The 19241-nt window shown below is 41.2% G+C and overlaps 4 protein-coding genes across 6 annotated transcripts; 2 read left to right on the top strand and 2 right to left on the bottom strand.

Annotated features, from left to right (window-relative positions):
* Positions 1-467: 467 nt before the first annotated feature.
* On the bottom strand, positions 468-5119 carry LOC119690993 (phenoloxidase-activating factor 3). The gene is made up of 7 exons (XM_038107176.2): positions 4710-5119; positions 3765-3934; positions 3124-3577; positions 2840-3030; positions 2501-2606; positions 1217-1397; positions 468-719 (listed from the first exon to the last, which is right to left on the bottom strand). Exons 1-7 carry the CDS (start codon positions 4771-4773, stop codon positions 479-481), a joined length of 1407 nt encoding a protein of 468 aa, XP_037963104.2. The 5' UTR covers positions 4774-5119; the 3' UTR covers positions 468-478.
* Positions 947-10650, top strand: LOC119691094 (CLIP domain-containing serine protease HP8). 3 transcript variants are annotated; one of them, XM_048630159.1, is made up of 7 exons: positions 947-1141; positions 6440-6586; positions 6963-7068; positions 7367-7542; positions 8765-8898; positions 9380-9511; positions 10474-10650. In XM_048630159.1, exons 1-7 carry the CDS (start codon positions 1102-1104, stop codon positions 10621-10623), a joined length of 885 nt encoding a protein of 294 aa, XP_048486116.1. In that variant the 5' UTR covers positions 947-1101; the 3' UTR covers positions 10624-10650. The 3 variants fall into 3 exon arrangements, with proteins under 3 accessions (XP_048486116.1, XP_048486117.1, XP_048486115.1); XM_048630160.1 differs by lacking the exon at positions 947-1141 and adding an exon at positions 3874-4003; XM_048630158.1 differs by lacking the exon at positions 947-1141 and adding an exon at positions 5851-6162.
* A 599-nt stretch (positions 10651-11249) lies between these two features.
* LOC119690994 (CLIP domain-containing serine protease HP8) lies at positions 11250-15338 on the top strand. Its single transcript, XM_048630156.1, has 7 exons — positions 11250-11440; positions 11789-11943; positions 12379-12769; positions 13033-13126; positions 13529-13713; positions 14039-14143; positions 14459-15338. The coding sequence occupies exons 1-7, from the start codon at positions 11371-11373 to the stop codon at positions 14773-14775; spliced, it is 1317 nt and encodes a 438-aa protein (XP_048486113.1). The 5' UTR covers positions 11250-11370; the 3' UTR covers positions 14776-15338.
* On the bottom strand, positions 15166-18890 carry LOC119690992 (protein FAM161A). Its single transcript, XM_038107175.2, has 6 exons — positions 17800-18890; positions 17394-17558; positions 16735-16965; positions 16193-16469; positions 15792-16081; positions 15166-15716 (listed from the first exon to the last, which is right to left on the bottom strand). The coding sequence occupies exons 1-6, from the start codon at positions 18705-18707 to the stop codon at positions 15350-15352; spliced, it is 2238 nt and encodes a 745-aa protein (XP_037963103.2). The 5' UTR covers positions 18708-18890; the 3' UTR covers positions 15166-15349.
* Positions 18891-19241: the final 351 nt, after the last annotated feature.

Raw genomic sequence — 19241 nt, forward strand, 5'->3', positions numbered from 1 at the left:
GGGTTTTTTTTGTAGTTCGTGAGATTAGTAGTTTTTTACAGGTAACATATTATAAGCATATTATAAGTAAACAAAATATTCATAATTTGCAATATCATATGGATTACCTTTTGATGTAGCAGAAATACTGAAATATTTATTTAATTAAAGATAAGTATATAAAATAAAACATTTTTAAAATTACAAAATTGTTTAGCTATCACAAAACAATCTTAGCCACCCAGATTTTAATAACATCATCAAAACTACAAGGTGATATCGGGTCTTGTGTCTTATCATTTTTTTATATTTTCGCACATCTTCGTGACAACTGAAAGGATAAGTATAATATTCATATTTACTTATGAGGTCTTCACTTCATGTTCTTGGGCCAAATAATATGTCCTCGAAATAGGAGGACACGAAAAAAAGTCATTCTAAACAACGGCTACATAAACATAAATAACTTACAAAAAAAAAACACAGTGCACTTATAAATTCAATCAGTTATATTATCAAGTATCCAGTCCATGTAGTAGGCTACCCTGGTGTAGATGGCGGGGTAGCCGGCCACCCCGCACTTCTTGGAGCCGAACGACACGATGCCTCGCTGGATGTGCTTCACCCCACTGGACCCCAGCACCCCGGGGTATAGGAGGGGGCCCCCGGAATCGCCCCCGCACGAGTCCTTGTTGTCTAGACCGCCGGCGCAGATCTGACGGTCGTAGATCTTTGGGTGTCTGAAAAGGAGAAAGTGTAATGACTAGGTATAGTTTTGTTAGAGAGGATGAAGAAAGGGATGGTTGAGTAAACGGAACGCCATAGGCAGGTGTAGTAAGTTTATCGGCTATAAGGAATATACAAAGTTAAGATAATACAAACTAAGGACCAGAGAAAAAGAAGCTAATCATAATTTACAATACCTACTATAACAAAATGATCACATGAGTTAATTTATTTTAAAATTGTTTATTAATTAACTAAAGTTGTGATATATTTATAGGTATTTCTGATTTCAGAAAAGCAATTTGATACTTACTTAACCCTAATCTAATTCTGACCTTTTCTTGTTACAGATACCTTCCTACTACCTACCAGTTACAGAACTTATGCCAAAAGTGCATGGTTATGGTGTTGGAGCTTACGCGCACTCACGTATCACGTAAGTTTGTATAGAAATCTAATAAAGTAATCTACCACTGTGTAGTTAGCAAAAGTTCCCTTCCCTCCCACATACTTTTTAAAGTAAGCGCGGCAGTCTTCATTGCTGATGACGGGCACCTTGACCTTCAGCAGTACTGGAGACTGCAGCAGCCCGTCCTCCGTGGAGCCCCAGCCCGCCACCACGGTCCGGGACCCCACCAGGTTCTGCGCCTGCAGCTCGGGGGTGACTGGCAGACAGATCGGCATCATGTTCACTGGAATTGAGAGAGAGTGAAATGATAAGAACGGTTAGGTTCAGTAGCTGGAGCGAGACCAAAAGTACCGCTGTAGATAGTGACGGACGTTATGCGTTAGTGGAAACCGTCTGCACCATACCCCCCATGTCATAGGATATCAACAACAAAATCGTGCCAAGAAAAGCATATAGATCTATCTCTGGGGGTTCTACCTTTTTTGGCATAAGATTTTTTTGCCTAATCTCGTATTGCATAGTAACGTTTGGTCAAAGTCTCGTTACGCCGAAAATCGTATGGCATAAATATCGTTTAGTAAAAAGTTATTTCGCATAACATTATTAGCCTAATAATGGTATGGCCAAATCTTGAATAGCCTAATAATGCTATGGCATAGGTTTATACAAAGTAATAATATTCGTCTGGCTTTAACTTTGACGAAGCGTCTCCCTACATAGCGCAAACTGGTGCCTTGTATTGTTTCCGCTGTTTGGAAAACGCTCCGCTCCGCTTCGCTGCGCTCCGCTTTGGTTTTGATGAACATGTGCACCTAACACGCTCCTCCTCGCTTTGCTCGTCGTCGCACCTATTTTTAGGTTTCGATCTCATGGGGTTTGTAATAATTATATTGGTCGTTAACTTTCGATTTTTTGATCATACAATATCGTGATTTTCGGGATGTAGGAGAAAAATACCACAATTTGTACATTTACTACATACTTAATATATTATTTATTAAGATAACATTAAGAGAAACAAGATTATACATAGGTATAGACGAACATAAATTTGAGCAAACGAAACTTAGGTGTTTAAAGATTGTGCCTAAAGAGTTTTAGACGAAACGAGCCTTATGCCACATAAGTCTTGGCAAAGTGATGGTTCGGCCAAAAAAGTTTAGACCATACGAGTTATGCGAAATGAGTTTTGGTCAATAAAGATTATGCCAGATGAGCGGAACCCATCTCTGGGACTTTAATTCGTTGTAGATAGGGTTGCGATATTATGAACAATCTTTTACAGCGAAATTCTATACTGCAATTCCAGTCAATTGGATTGCAGTACGGAAGGATACGTTTAGGATAAAACCGTAATTTCAAAAGCCTCATGGTTGTTGGACTTACGTTGGGAAAAGTCTGCAGGTTCAGAAAGTCGTAATAGCGCGATGTCGTCTACCAGGGTGGAGGGACTGTACCCGGTGTGCGCTATCACCGTCTCTATTGTCACGTTCTGGAAATAATACCAAAAGTGAACTAATTCATATCTAATAGTTAATGAATTAAAAATGTGTTGATATTAATATTTTAGTAGATAAAAAAGACGCTACATGGCATTCATATGGATGGAGGTCATGATATAATTATATGTCCATGGCCAAGATAAAAAACTCCAAATGAATAATAATGATTCTGAATATATATTTTAAAAACTTATTCCTAACATAATTTTAAGTATCTACTTACTTTGGCATTAGGTGCACATATCAGGTCACCCTGCTCCCTCTCGCAGTCAGGGTCAGTCCGGATGTCATACTCTCCCAGCACCACTCCTGATAACGTCAACTTAGACCCGAGTGACGTCACGCAATGCGCCGCCGTCAGAACATACCACTTGGATATGAGGGTACCACCGCAGCTCAGCTTCCTGCCTCGAGCTGAAAGTTTAACATTACTTTTTATCAGGTAGACCTTAATTCTTAAATCAAAAGGAAGAATTAAAAACATTGAATGTTAGTCGAAAAACTTACGAGAATCATAAGAAAGCAGCACCATCCATGGCATTTCGAACAAGTGTGTGCGATTTCCGCCAATAATTCTGTCCTCGTCGATTTCTCCGCAGTGTTCTGGTAAAAGTTTTAAATTCCTATGTCCACTGACATCGGGTGGCCCTGACGGGTCGTCTCTCGGGGCACCGGAAGAGCTACCTTGATCTTCATCATCATTGTTATGGTTTCCACTATTGTGTGAAGAAGATCCATGTTTATTAATACCATCACCGCTGGATTCCCATGAGGGTTTCCTGTTATTATCATTGTTCCAAGCATTCCCATCTTCATAAGTAGGGTTGCCCCACACAGGCCTGTGTCCATGGTGGCCAGTAGTTGGTTCCTTGTTGAAGGTAAATGGATCGTCGGCCATGTGCTCTTTATCGAAAACGGAACTTGGATTGTTGGCATTTGTTAAAGGAGCTGCGCAGCATACCTGAAAATTAAGAAATCAGGCATTGAAAAAATGGGGATTTATGTGATGCTGATAAAGGTTAACTTCGTTTGCTGGCCTGTCGATGGTGAATGACTGAGCAAACGGTATATAAAATAAACTTTTTTGCTTGGACCTCAAGGCCAAGGGGACTCACAGAAGTTATTGCAAAAATGGTAATAGGATATACCTTGGGCTGATTATCATCGAAGCCGCAGTTGAGCGCGTTGAGCCGGCGGCTGAGCGCGCGCGGGATGGGCGAGCCGGCCTGGCGGATCTCGTCCATCAGGGGAGCACATCGCGACAGCAGCTGACAGGAGCCCTCGCAAGACTCGCTGAAGCAGCTCTCACCCACGTACACTGGAATGGGTGGAAATCTTTTTTATTGAGGAGCTGGTTGCTGTGGTGCTGGTGCATTAAATATTAGAGGTAGATTGTTATTGGGGTGGTGATGACAGTTCTTGTAGCATAGTAGGTATAGCTTCTCAAATAACCTCGTATGCTGTGTGAATGTGAGCTTTGGTAATTATGTGTTGGTATTTGATGATTTTAACCCCGTGTTCTAAACAGAATCCATACATAATATAATATATAAGCTTTATGTAAGTTGAATGTTAAAAGTCCAAACGTGAACATTACACATCAGCAGGAAAAACCAGTGGCTCTGTATAATTTGCATTTAAAGAGAAAGACGCATTTAATGCGATGCGTCTTCCTTGAGTTAAGGGTAAGGTTCACGAATACTTCATCAATGTCTACACATTAACTCGTAGCATGTACGGATGTTATGCTCATCAATATACTTAGGTAAATTGATCATTTCACATCGCGAGAAATCTGAGACATTTAAAAATCGATTGTGTCTGGTTTATAATACTTATATAAAGAAACATAATGTCTGTATGCCATTGCAGAAGATATGTACTTATCTAAACTCTAATAAACTAACTAACCCCGAGAAAATTAGAACAACAAATTAAAACCGACTACTAATAGAATAAAAACTTTACGCTAATTCGTTTGTTCACTAATGACAACTTGATAACATCTAATGGAACACAAGTTACACCACAAAAAACAATCTTACGGACGGAAAAAACGAGATCAGCGCATCATTAGATGAAAAAAAACTTACGCGCCAAGCATGTCGTTGTTGATAACAGCAGCACACAATAAGCAAATAGGGCTTTTCGCGACATATTCACCTTTATACACTATACAAGTAATTCGCAAAGATTGACCACACATCCACATGGCACACACGAAAATGACTAGTTTGATACATCGGAGATAATCGGAACTATATGGCATCCAGTCGTGACATCACTGATCACTTTATTTTTAAAATTCGTCGAAAGGTTGTGGGCTGAGGCTTCAGCCCTGGGGACAGCTGGCCGCGAGGAGGGAGTGAGTGCGTTTGAGGACAACGGTCGTGTGACGTCTGCAGAAGCGGTCACACTGGTTCAAGATTCAAGACGACGGTCATTATCCGGCCCGCGATGCTCGCTCAGTGGGAAAATACAGACTTGTGTCTCGCATAATGTGATAACACGAGTCGCTTCTTTATGTTGTTGTTTTTAACACATTTCTACGTGTCATCGTCAGCGTTATGGAGCATAGTTAACTCTTTTAGTTTGATATGATGCACACTAGATTATGGGTTACTTAATTCAGATGATGGTTTTACATTCTTATTAAACAGTTAGATATTATGTAGTTCCCGAAAGTTACATTTGTTTCAAAATTTATATTTAAATACTTATAAATAACAAACCTATGTTAAAACTTACCATATGTATAGTATACTCAATACTCATGAATTTTAATTAAGTAGTGATAGGAAAACAAATAAAAAATGAGTATTATTGAAAAATTATAACTACATGTTTACTTAAGTACTTACCTATAAATGTAGATATACTTACATATTTAGTTCAGTTGCAGATAACCCTGAATTTATTACGATTTAACGTTATCACTTCATATTCGGACCTTCATTGACCGTATATACTAGCATGGTACCTACTACAACAAGCTTCATGTTATTGACTGGTTTTCTGAAAATTATTCTTTCTGCAGTTCTTATTGAACCGAATTTTTTAAAGAACTATTCTGATGACTGTAGCAAAAGATGGGGCAAAATTCACAGATCAAGCCGCGAGCACAGGATCCGATACTATTTTCGAATCTACACAAACATATAGAAAAACAAACCTTGGAAATAATAATAATAAAGACAATTGAATGTTAGGACGAACTAAAATATTTTGCATCCACTATTAGGTAAGTACGTCATTGTACGCATTGCACTAACAGAAGACCTACTTGGTACTGAAGAATCTTACTCTTGCCGTGAAGCACGAACACTAAATCATCATACGTAGTTTAATGTACAATGAAATTAAAATTATAAAACGAATCGTTTAGTTTCACTTTCAGCGTGTCCACAGCACTCGACCGCATGCATTCAGTGTATAGGAAACAACAAATAGGTCACATCATGGCGGCTGCAACTAAAAAATCACAGTTTGTGATGAAGTTATTCATAATTTTCTGTCCTTTCACTCTTCACATTATACAGGGTTTGGGTAAGAACATTTCGTGACTGTGTTTAATTTTGTGCATGTGCAACATTCCTTTCAGTGAAGAAATTACATTTCTGATATTAAATTTTCCTATAAGGTGATACGGGTATGAAATTAAATTATCGGTTGCCTGATAATAATATTGTAGGTACCTGGGAACCTATGATTGTGATTGGTGACTCGCAAGCACATCCATCGCAACCGAGACTCGTGGAAGATTAGGTCTTCGCTTTTGCAGACCTTCTCTATTCCACTTCCACGCAATGTCCTGTCTCCACAGAAGCTGCGAGTGCGGGCGTGGCCCAGCACCCGGCGTGGATGCTACTGGATGCTCAGGACTGCGGGGACAGCGTGGCGGACCGCATCATCGGAGGCACCAACGCCGGCCTCGGACAGTTCCCCTGGATCGCCCGCCTTGGATACCGAAGTTTGTTACTTTTTAAGCGAGTTTGATCTGGTCATGGTGATATTGGTCATCCAATCCAACTGTCTTCGATTTGATGCAGTTTAAGAATAATAGTTTCTGCATTTACTGCAGCTTAGCTGTTTGCATGTGAAAACTACTACTCAGGCGCACAGTAGCTGTAATGTTAGATCATCATCAGCACCCAACAGGCGGTCACTGTTAGAAATAGGGCGGAATAAACTCCAGCACACTATCCTTGGCAAGTTGGTTGGTTAATATGCCATTGAACGTAGTGGAACTTTATGTTACCTATGTTCACAATAATTTGCGGCCTTGACCTTGCAGTATGACCCTTAGGTGGTGACCAAACATGGTAATTAAGTTTACCTGGTTCCAGGTGAAGGGTTAACCTCCGGCATTGAGTGGCTGTGTGGAGGCGCGCTGATCACCCCCCTACACGTCGTCACTGCCGCGCATTGCACCAAATCTGCCGGGGTTGTTCTGTAAGTTTATAATTATGTATTTCATATGAGTTATGACTATGACTTTTAAAAACCCTAGCAATGACTCCCTAACGCTAACAGTCTCCCTGGATTGAATGTGTCTGTTTGAAGCAAGAAATAAGAATACGGATCGTTTTAAGTTGTGAGCCTTATCGGCGGTTTGAGATTGGATGGCCGCAGGTTTCCTCACCCTCCTCATCATTCCTTCATCTTATAGCTCATTCCAATAGTAGCTATACCCCCCAAATGTCAGAAAGCTTCAACGGAACCAACCACGCCTTCTAAACCCCCCAAACAGAGAGTGGGTGCGTCTCGGCGAGCACAACACGCTGACAGACCCGGACTGTCAGCTGTGGACGTGCGCTCCCCCGGTCCAGGACATCGCCATCGAGCGCGTGCTCCCACACCGGAACTTCTCCAACTTCCACCAGGACCTCGCCATGTTGGTGCTGAAGACGCCCGCCGTTTTTAATGGTGAGTGCCACTCCATCCATAGTCTCTGCCTAGCCCTCAGGGAGACAGGCATAAGTATATAATATGTACGTATGTAACTGATACTGCTTTACCATTTGGGTCCCACTTAAAGCCTCCTACGACCATATCCATAATTTTCCAGCCACATCAGAGCGTTACAATAGTTATTTATACATGAGTATTACAATAGTCCTTTATTCGCGCTTCGGAAGTTCTTCGGAGTAACCTTATTGTAAAATGTGTTTATTCATAAATGCTGTTTTGAACTTATAAGCATACATTTATCGTATGGTGGGGTCTTAACCACAGCATATAATATATTTAGATAGAGTAAAAACGTGCACCCGCATAAATTTTAGATAATCCTATTTGGTGCGCCATGGTGTAGTCCATTACCCAGTAAAACCACAAAAGAATTTCCGTTTCAATATACTTATTAAAATAACTTTTTCCTGTACCTACGGCAAGGACCACCTACGGTTATTGGTTATTGATCAAGCAAGACACATCATAAACCATTTTTTTACTTACTATAGATGGTTCCTACGGAAAAGTATATTAAAGTTCCTATATGTCCTGACGCAAATGTTACATCACTGGCAAATCCACGAAGAATTTAATACTTAGTTAAGGTAAAATTTGAGGAGTTATGAGGACTCTTGCTCCTGGGAAAACATGGCGTACCTGACGTGAGGCACGTACCTACTGGCGCTTTGTTAGCTTTGATTCAATCGTCATTGAAAACCCTACAGGACATGCAAGGATTCTTATATACATCATATTATGATTATAGTTTTAAACATTTAATTTTTTGTCACATCTACATAATTCTACAAAAATCCCTTACATACTAAGCGAGGGGTTTAAAACGCTCACAAAAAAACGTCAAGTAGGTACTTATGCAAGAACAAAGAAAAACTTTTTTCACGTTTTGACGTGCGCGCTTATTGCCACGTGCTAACTTAGCACGTGTGCTAAGTACGCTGTTGATGGAGCACCAGCGCCAATCAAACTTGATCATATGCTGGCACCTAGACGTCTGTGCTGGCCACTGCTGACACCCCATCTGACTTTTCGAATTTGCATATTTGCCAAATAGGCATTTTATTGCCAAATACGGCAATAAGTTTGTCGAATATACTGATCACACATGGAAGTTTTGGCAAATACGCAAATGCGAGTGAGCTATGGATATCAATGTAACCAAAGGTTTTCTGACCAGACTACGTGGCGCCCATCTGCCTGCCGCGGCCGGAGTTGCCAGGGCCGCTGCTCGGGGAGCCGCTGACCGTGGCCGGCTGGGGCAAGATGAACATGACCACCGAGGAGCGGGCCACCGTGCTGCAGTATGTGCAGGTATTGTTGTAGGTTATACGTTTGACCACGGCGTCAACTAACCCGCACAAGACCAGGGTGGTGGACTAGGCCTAAACCCTTCCTTCATTGGAAGGAGACCCGTGCCCCAGCCGTGGGGACGTGATGGGTCGTGATGATGATGATACGTTTGACTGATGTATCTGTGTGTTCTGGAGTGCTGCTGCACTATAACCATAGCTGTGTCTTGTTAGATTTAACGTACCTGTATATACCACCCATTGCAAGACATATCGTTTTTGGCCACCAATAATAGCCCCCCTGGGCAAGCGAAGACGTCAGCTTCATTCACCCAAGCCGTTTAAGATAGCCATGCACAAATCGGGTGCTCTGCTGCCACGACTTGCCGAACGGACTGGCCATGTGGCGGGGAGGCAGGTCAATATTTAAAAGCCTTATAAGTTATAAGCAGTTCATGCAGTCCAGGTGTAACTGTAACTCTGCACATCCCTCATCCCCCCAGGTGCCGCTAGTACCTCCAGAGGCGTGCGACATCTTCGGTCACGGGTTCAAGACGAGCGCGGGCGAGGTGTGCGCCGGCGCCGTCATGAACAAGGACGCGTGTGGGGGCGACTCCGGCGGACCGCTCATGAAGGTTTGTGCCATCTATTCGGTGTTCATTTTTTTGCTCTTTGAGGTTGGTACCTACTTGTACAGTGTGTTGCAAAAAGGTTATTAAGTCGAATGAGGGGGACTTTCGAGGTCATTCTAAACAACTTCTTTTCTACGATTTTAGAAAATTAGCTTTTTTTAAAATTGCTATGGAAGCAAATGTTGTTTTGCGAATTTTAAGGTCCAGTGATGATAATATTACTCAGAAGAGATGTAGGTAGCAAGTAGCAAGGATTGGTTAAGTAGCAATGTCATAAATTATCACTCACTTGTTTTCTTATTTACACATATTATTAGCTTCTCTGTTACAGAGTGTTAATCAATCAATGAATTACCAATGTGTAATTGAAAATGTGTAATTTCAAAATAAGCAAAACTTTCTCTGGTAATAATTCAACGAAGTTGAATCATGTGTTTAACCGATATTTTCCTTGTGTAACGTATCGGTGTTTATAAATAACACTTTCTGAGAATCCAAAGCTTTTTATTATATTTATAGTTTCACTTCTATTATTTATTTCTTATCAGTTTACAGCCAGTGATCGTGGGTATATATTTTCATTATTCGAGACCTATTCTGAGCAAGTTAGCATTTACAAAGCGATAGTGCATGCAATCTTACTTAGTGCATTGCTGCTTAGGGTACTGATTTTGTTCTACCATCTCTGAAACTATACCATTAGTTTAAACTGCCTTTCAAACGATTAGGTAAGTAACTAATTTATAGCTAGTAAGTAACTAATAGGTAGAAAAGGTCCATTCTCTTGTTGTTTGTACAAAAAAATTACATGCATAGAATTGCCTCCCTTCTCTTATACAGAATGTATAGATAAATCGGATACTGGAAAGAAACTACCACAAACCAACTTATCTTCCACACCTCATCACATTTTTAATAGGTGCACATGTCCCTGAATCTTTTATGTATTCAGTTTCTATTTTCAGGTCTACGATACTCCTGAAGGACCAAAAACGTACCTCGTTGGAGTGGTGTCTTTTGGACCAACAATATGTGGCATAAAGAAGCCGGGAGTCTACACATCCGTCTCGTATTATCTTAATTGGATCCTCGATAAACTTCTTGTCAACAAATAAATAAATAGCATTCCTGAAAAAATACTATGTGGTTTTTTATCCTATTGTTCATAGAGATGGTTTTTATGATAGGTATGAGCTATTGACTGATGCGATATTCCGATATTCAGCAAAACTATTTGTTCAAAATTCGACTTTATGTGTTGGTACGTAAATCTCATTTACCTTAAGCTGAAAACTACAAAACTTACACAAATATACGAAAAAATAACAAAGGTAGCTATTAGGTACGTAGTACACTCTGCCACACAGATAGCCCTGATTGGGAAGGGGTCAGATATTTACGTGGCAGGTTTTTTAACCAAATATGTACCTACCTATACCGACCTTACAACAGCAACAGTAAATAAATACCAGTTGATAAAAACTAATTGCCCGCTGTACCAACGGCTCAATCTACCCAATTGATAACGTTGCCATCAATCAAACAACATCGACGAAATGAATGAATCACTATTGCTTTTACAGTTCAGCGACTGTCAGTTGTTTACAAATGAAAATCGTCGTATCCGGGCCCGGGAAATCCTACGAGTACGGTTTGGGGGATCTCGGGGGCAGCCGGCTGACCCCTGCACCCGGGCGTGATGCCCAGGGTCCGGCGCGACCGATTCCGAGTAGCCAAAGCCGAGTAGCGAGCGCTATGTGTTGTTAAATACCTACCTTTGTACTGAGTGGAGTAGTCTCATAGTGACGCGCGATCTGCCCGTGCGAGGTCGTCTGCTCGCTCTCCCCGCCTCAGATCTTATCATGTTTATACTCATAACCAGCTTTGCGACTTCGACGTTGTTGCTCACAGTTCTCGCCTCGACATCAGCCCGTAAGTTCACACACATCACCTAAACTACACTGCCACTGTTAACTAAATTGGCCACAGTTTTAAACGAGTAAATTGCCATTAGAGGTTTAATAACAATATTGCACTCGTGACAACACTTCGGGTTTTCCTTAAATTCGTACTTCGCATTGGATGTTGTTAATTTATGTGTCAAAAGTGCGGTTGACAGCTTCGTTTGGACTTTCTCTTTCTACATCTGGCTATCTGGATCAGGTGACTGCGTGATGAGCCGAACACTTCAGCATAAGGTTGGGTAAAAATCCTGAAAAGTGAAATGAAAAGTTGTGGAGTTATTGAATACTTACGTTACAATTTTACATGAATTTCCAGCTGAATTTGTGGCGCTACCGTGCAACCTGCTGAACAATGAGAATGGCACGTGCATCCCCGTCAACTCGTGCGCGCTGGCCAAGCAGCTGTTCCAGATCCACGACGTCGCCTTCCTGCAGAGGATCACCTGTGGCTTCGACCGACATACCCCCTTAGTAAGTACCCTTATAAGATGGGTGTCTGAAGGCACTAAAGTTATACAGCATTTTAAATATGTCACTAAATAAAAATATCTATGAAACTAAATAGATATGCTTATCGTTCTAAATAATAACAAATGAAATGTAAAAACAACTATACCTAAGTAGTTACATATACCTGATAACTTTATAAGTAGGTACCTATATCTACTGTCCTAAAGCTAAATTTAGCATCGTCCTACTAATCCTCAGAATTTAACCTCAACGTAATTTATATTTGACACAACTTGTTTTACCGCTGTGTTCGTTGTCCTCTGCTAAAAATAAAAACATTGGTGGCTTGATAGGTATTTCCATGTGCAATCACTTTTTAAGTATGGCTTTAATCTCTGATTAGCGTTGAAGTTAAATTAACTGTTTAAAGTCTTACTAGCATTTCGATAATTCCAGGTATGTTGTCCAGACGTGTCGACCGACGCGATACAATTCAACGTTTCCGAGTCCACCACTGTGGCACCCGTCACCAACCAGACCACTCCGGAACTAAAACCAGAATCAGAGAATGCCATCACAACTCCCATTGCGAGCAATAGTTCGTATACAACGCCACTGATTGTGCTGAAGCAACCGGAAGTTCAAGATACTCTGGGTGGTATGAGTGGCGTGGTGGCGCCGGCTACGGAAGCTAACCCGCCGGCAGGACTGGTCCAGTCTACGTTGCTCCCCAGCAGGAAGACCTGTGGCATCAGCTCGGCAGTCAATGAGAGGATCGTCGGGGGCGACTTGGCCGACATTGACGAGTTCCCGTGGATAGCTCGCCTCAAATTTGTCAAGGAGGGAGGTTAGTTAGTTTCTTATCTATAGATGACGTATGTATTATGAAGATAGTGATCTTTTTGTGTTTTTTAACAGTCTGCCTGGGTTTCGAACCCGGGATTAAATCCGCATACTAACCGCATACATACACTCATAAAGTCAGAGTTACAAAGTAATAAGGTGTGCGCCATCCGGTTGTTTAGGCTTATCAAATCGTTAATCGATTACCTACCTACCAACCTATCGGAGTCGAGCTAAAATAATTTTCCTTTTATTGTTACATTTCAGATCAAAAAGAAATATATGCTTGTGCGGGATCGCTCATCAACAGGAGATATGTGTTGACTGCAGCTCATTGCATGGTAAACAAGGTGTACAAATTGTGAGTTCCTTTCATTTATACTTTTATGATATGAATCAACTACGTACGGGTAGGTACGAGTATAAATGATGAATTAAAAATATCAAATACTTCTCGTAACGTAATAACAGCTATCTATGAAACACATACTTTTTGCGCAACCTTCACTTTTGCCTTAAAAAGTTTAAAAAAAAAGTATGTAGGTAGTAAAGTAGCTTACTTACTAAATGCCAAATTTAATATGAATTGGTCCAACCGTTTTCCCGTGAAAGACTAACAGACATCCATCCATTCATACTTACAATCTTTCTCGTTTATTTATCACATTAGTAGGATAACTTAATTCAGCAATGAAAAGTTCTTCTTATTCAGTAGTAAGCCTGTCACTTCACAGTCTTCACACGAGCCTATATTGCATTCCAGAGCAGCCGTGCGTCTAGGCGAGTGGGACACGGAGAGTGCCGTGGACTGCGTGGGCACCGACTGCAGTGACCCGGCCATAGACGTGGACATTGAGGAGATCATCGTACACCCCGACTTCGACGCTGATGTGATATCCAAGGCTGACATCGCGCTCGTGAGGCTGAATAGAACCGTTCCTTATACCGGTAAGCAAAAGTCATTGTATTTACTACATAAAAACTTTTTTAAATTACTACTTTATAATCAGCCCATCCGGAGCGACGTTATCACGGGAGGGATTCTCCGTGAAAACGTCGTTCGACCGATTATACTTAAAGTATTTTTTGTTTAAAATAGTGTTACGATGAAGCGTGTTCATTAAAGTCGGTCCGAAGATTGTCCAGCGTAGAAAATTTCATAGAATCAATGTTATCGATCAGCTATCGAACTGAATTTTATAGAAATCTATTAAGGTAATACCTACTTAGGTCTTGTGTTAATAACTCATTAAAACTTATATCGGTCTTTCAGATTTCGTGAGGCCAATATGCCTGCCCACGACGGAGTACGTAAAGGGCATGGACTACTTCGAGGGCAACACCTACCGCACTGCTGGCTGGGGCCGCACCGAGTCCGGTAAGCATTGATCTGTCATCATAGATAATGCATCTAAGAATATTTATCACTGATACTGAACTGCGCCGGACATGTGCCGGTAAACCAACACTGATATGTGCGAATCGGATTTTAAACGTTTAGTCAGGCTCTCAGACCAAATAATAAGGGATCAGGTTTCTTTTCCCCAGACTGTACCTACTAGTTTTTTCACGATGGCTTATGTCGGACTTGATATGGGCTTACATATTTTATGGCCCTGTATGAGATGAGATAACATGGCTATGGCATAACCATCAACCGCAAACCTAAAAGCCTTTCTTCTCTCCGTTCCAGGCGGCAAGGCGTCCATCTTGCGCAAAGTGGACGTCGGTGCAGTCCCCATAGACATCTGCAAGGTGTCGGTGCCCAAGATGTCCCCAGAGCAGTACGACACAGTCATCTGTGCAGGCGGCCGGAAGGGCCACGACACCTGTGCCGGGGACTCGGGCGGAGGACTCATTAAGGCCGTCGTGGAGGAAAAATATAACAACTTCTTCCTCTTCGGAATCACCAGTTATGGAATGAAAAGGTGCGGCACGGAAGGTGTGCCCAGTGTTTACACCAGAGTCACTCCTTACATGGACTGGATCCAGCATAATCTGAAACCTTAGCGTGGTGGAGCGGTCTGGTCTACCGATGAAATGGTATTGCTTGTGCGTGTGACTATTTGATCCTCCTTTGTTAAGAGTGTGCATATTAGGTGTAGCAATTCATGATTTTAAATCCGTTAATGAATAATGCCGTAAAGGAAAATGTTTCCAATTAATTAAACAGTAAATAAAGTATTATAGGTAGATTAGGTAGTTATTTAATAATTAGTAGTTATACTTACTTTTACTCCACTTCATTCGTTTTCTTTCTTCATAAGTTTAGTAAATTAGCTGCTGACTTAAAAAAAATATTTTGTTAATAATTTTTCATTGTGAACTATTTAGTACCTACGTACTACGTTGCGTAGTCAAGTTATGGGTACCTAAGTATGGAAATAAAACCAACTTCAGTTTCCAAGCTTTAGTTCATTTATATTTCGTCTAATCCCACACTGTATTCTACCAAGAAATTTTAATACTATTTTACAAAAGTGTGATTTTAGTTTTTTGACATGATAGGACCTACTAATTAATTACGCTAAGTTATTTGTTATTATTTTGTACATACACGTTATCAAATCGAACTGTCGCATTATTATTTACCGCCTTCTAAACTTTCTAGGCCTTCCGAGTCGGAATACTTATCATTATCTATTCGATTTAGATAATCCATCACATCCCCCTGTATAGTCTCAGCGGTGTCGTTGATGGAAACTTTACGGGATCTACTTGGAGTATTGTAGTGGGATTTGCTCTTTGAGCGTCTCCGCTGTTTTCTTGGCGAGAGCTGAATGGAATCTACCAGGGAAGCATGGGCGCGCGGGGCGTAGTAGCGCTCAAACAGCATCGGCTGCTGCTGCACCCGTCCGTACATCAGCTCCATCTCGTGTAGAAACTCCTCGCGTCTCATCCTCTCCTCGTCCCGCCGCGTTTGCAGCCGTAATTTTATGTCCTCTTCGTGACTGAAATTCAAAAGAAACATTAGGAGAAAGAGAAAACAGAGTTATATAATATAAATTTAGAAAATGAAAACATACTTATTCTTAACAAGATGCCACGCAGGATTGGATCTCAAAATGCGATCTCTTGTCCTCAACTCGACCCTGCGTCGGTGCTCCGCCAATCGGCTGGTGGCTTCCATCTCGAACCGGCGCCTCACAGCCTCGGCCCTCAGCAGCGCAGCCAGGTTGGAGCGCCCGGCCGCGTGCGCCCGCAGCTCCAGGGCAGAGTAGGTCCTGCTTCCCGCCGGCCCACTATCGCCAACGCTCGGCGTACTTTTGCTCTCCTGGTACTTGCTCTCTTGGTATATTTTTTTGAGATCTTCCATCTGCAAATAGAGTATAAACCCTTTTAGATACTACTGGATTTTCATAGGTATAAAGGTAATAAAAAAATTCTTCAATCTAGTAAAAACTTACTCGAAAAACTTTGCTCTCACCTTTTTAGCGGCCCTCTCAGCCGTGTTCAAATGAAACGGCTGCGGGCTAGTCGTTATGAACTCTTTCTTCTCTCGCTTCTTCCACTCCTTCGCGGGGCTCTTGGCCCTGTGTCTGTCGAAGGAGGCGGGGGGCGAGGGGCAGGGCGGGGAGGGGTCGATGGGCAGGTCGCTGTGGGCCGCGGGGGTCGACAGGCGGCTGCGGTCCCTGGTGGCCATGCTGCCGGGCAGGCTAGCCGTGCGTAGCATCTCCTCCGCTCTGATGCGACGGTTGAAGCTTCTGTTGTGAAGAAAACTGGTTTAAGAGACACTGATATACTTAGGTACCTATAAAATTCAATGTTGAGCATTGAACTGTGATTGGCTGAAGAACTGAAGATGATACCGATTGCACTTCGCTCCTACATAGATATACATATAATTTTCGGGCTAAGATATAACATGCTGCACATGTATGTTTCGGCTTAGTATACCCTTTTTTCAACATCCTGTAAAATAGTTTCAGACCCTCGAATAGTATGTGACCAAACCATATAGGTACCAACCTGAAATACTCATCCTCCTTCATCTTATCAAACACGTAGTTGGAGAACAGGTTCTTGGGCACGGGCCTGGCTCGGAAGCGTTTCTTCCTCTTGACCTTGGGCGCGGTCTGCACGGCGCGCTGGCACACCCCCGGCTGGACCTGAAGGCCCTTCTCCTCGCGCTTCGTGAAGTTGAAGGGCTTCATCTGAGCTCGTAACTCCGCTTCGCTGTTTATCTTCGTTATAGCTCGCCTGAAAGGAAATAGGTATGTGGTTTGGCCCACGTGATTTGTAGGTACCTATACATACATTCGTATCCGTTGTGAGTCAGATAGAGTGTGTGAGCAGATTTACAATAAGTACCTAATATTTTTTCATTGCTATTTTTTCTGTTAGCACATTTATGCTTATCGTTTTGTGCAGCGGGTTTTCCGAAGAGTCATAATGATTGATGTACCTACCTACATACTAATAAGTACCAGAAGAGAAGAGAAGGATCGGTAGGTATAATTTATATAGGTACTAACATAAACTATACAACATAGATACTAAAGCGAACTGATATAACATGAACTTCTATACTATGCTTAGCTTAAGACTAATTAAAATAAAACCAACAAAAGAGTGTTATCTAAAAAAATAAGCATACGGTGTGAATGAGTGCACTCCTGGTATAGAACCTCATGGCCTGGTCTTCGAGTATTTTGTCGTAGAGCGGTATCCTGGACTCAATGGGCACGGGTCTGGCGCGGAAGCACTGCCGGTCTCTCTTCCGATGCAGCATGTCGTCGGATAGGGACTTGCGGATGCAGCGAAGCTCATTCACAATTCGATCCTCCTCATCCCTAGAAATAATTAGATTTATATTTAATTATCCTTTTGGTAAATATGTACAGTCAGCTGCATAGTAGCTGTTCTCACACTTTTGTACCTTGTCAAACTCACAAACTGCCTATTAGAACATTGTCAGTTTGTTATGTTGCTATAATAGTTTTGACAAGGAACCAAAGTGTAAGTAGGTACCTATAGCTACGAGTACTTATACAGCTGACCGTACATCCATAAAATGGATTAGGATTTACCCACCTTTCAGTCATTTTAAACGCCTTTGGTATGGTGATACTTTTTCGTCTCCTTAGAGGTGATCCGGAGCGCATGTGCCTCAGAGGACTCGAAGGCATGCTTCGAATTTTAAATTCGTCATCGAAATTCTTTTTTCTCGACGCGTAATTTTTCCCGTCAAAATACTGGTTAAATTTAACATCGATCTCATCTCTCCTGTCCACCTTATTGTCATTCCAGGATATGGAGCAGGCAGAGTGATTTCTTTTTGGTTTTGATTCATTCTTATTCATATTTTTATCGATAACTTCGTTCTTTTTTGGGGAAATAAGTCTGAAATCGTTTTCTTTGTCGTCATTTAAATTTGGGTTTCTTGTTTCCCTTTTCATACATGTCCCATTGACGCTGTTGATTGACGGAATCTTTTCAGATTCATTATTTTTCTCCCCTGCTAAGGTGGTTTTTTTAATTTCTATTTTATCAGCTGAATATTTCCTCCTCTGGTTTTGATTAAACTTTGTCTTGACCTTTTTGTTAGCAACAGAAGAAGGTATTATACCTTCCTCCCCTCTGTATAATATACTTTCTAAATGGATGTGCTCTGGCCTATGTAAATCCGTAACATTATCAATAGTGCGCTCAAGCATTAGCTTCTTCTTTTCTCTAAGAAGTTTTAATGTGGAGTAAAACTCTTCTGGTGGTAGATGGTCAATTTCATTATAATCTGGGATACTGCGATAGAATTCTTTTAACTTATCTGCTTCCATATCCGTGGGAGACAGTGAGTACCTGGTGATGGATTCAGAGTCTATAGAACTGGCTCCCACTAGAGTTTTCTCCTTCCGATCGTGACTAGTTTTAGGCATTTTAGTAACCGGGTCCACGGGCACTTTTACACATGAGTTAGCGAAAACACTGAAGCTATGAGCCATTGTATTGTAAAGAGGAAATAAGTTTTATGTGAAAGTAGGTTACAAACTTAGGGAACGGTTCTGTTGTCGACATTGTTTCCGTGGTTTCCTATTTTGCTGTGTTCACAATTTAACTGTAGCTGTTTTAAGTTTAAGTTAGATTAAGAACAATAATTAGTAAGATTGAACTTGTACTTATATGTTTAGTTTACATAAGAATTGTTATTGATTAATGTTGTAAAATTTTCTTCATGACCTTAACTTTAGTAACGTAACTAACTAGGTAGTTACAAAGGCTCGTAGTTATAGCAACAGTTTAACAAAGTTAAGGGCAAAACGCATATACCTATACCAACCGATAGAGCATTAAATTTGTATTGCAAAGGATATCGTATTCTTCAGTTAGCTACTTAGTTAAATTATTCCTTTTCATGCAATCTATGTTTTAGATTTAGTTTATATTTTCGTCGCAAGGCTAATTACAGATGGCGCCACTTAACAACTAGTAGGCAAGTTGAAATAAATTAAATTCATCAGCCAACTTTCATTCATCAC

The sequence above is a fragment of the Plutella xylostella genome, chromosome 25, assembly GCF_932276165.1.
Source record: "Plutella xylostella chromosome 25, ilPluXylo3.1, whole genome shotgun sequence".
Taxonomy (NCBI): Eukaryota; Metazoa; Arthropoda; class Insecta; order Lepidoptera; family Plutellidae; genus Plutella; species Plutella xylostella.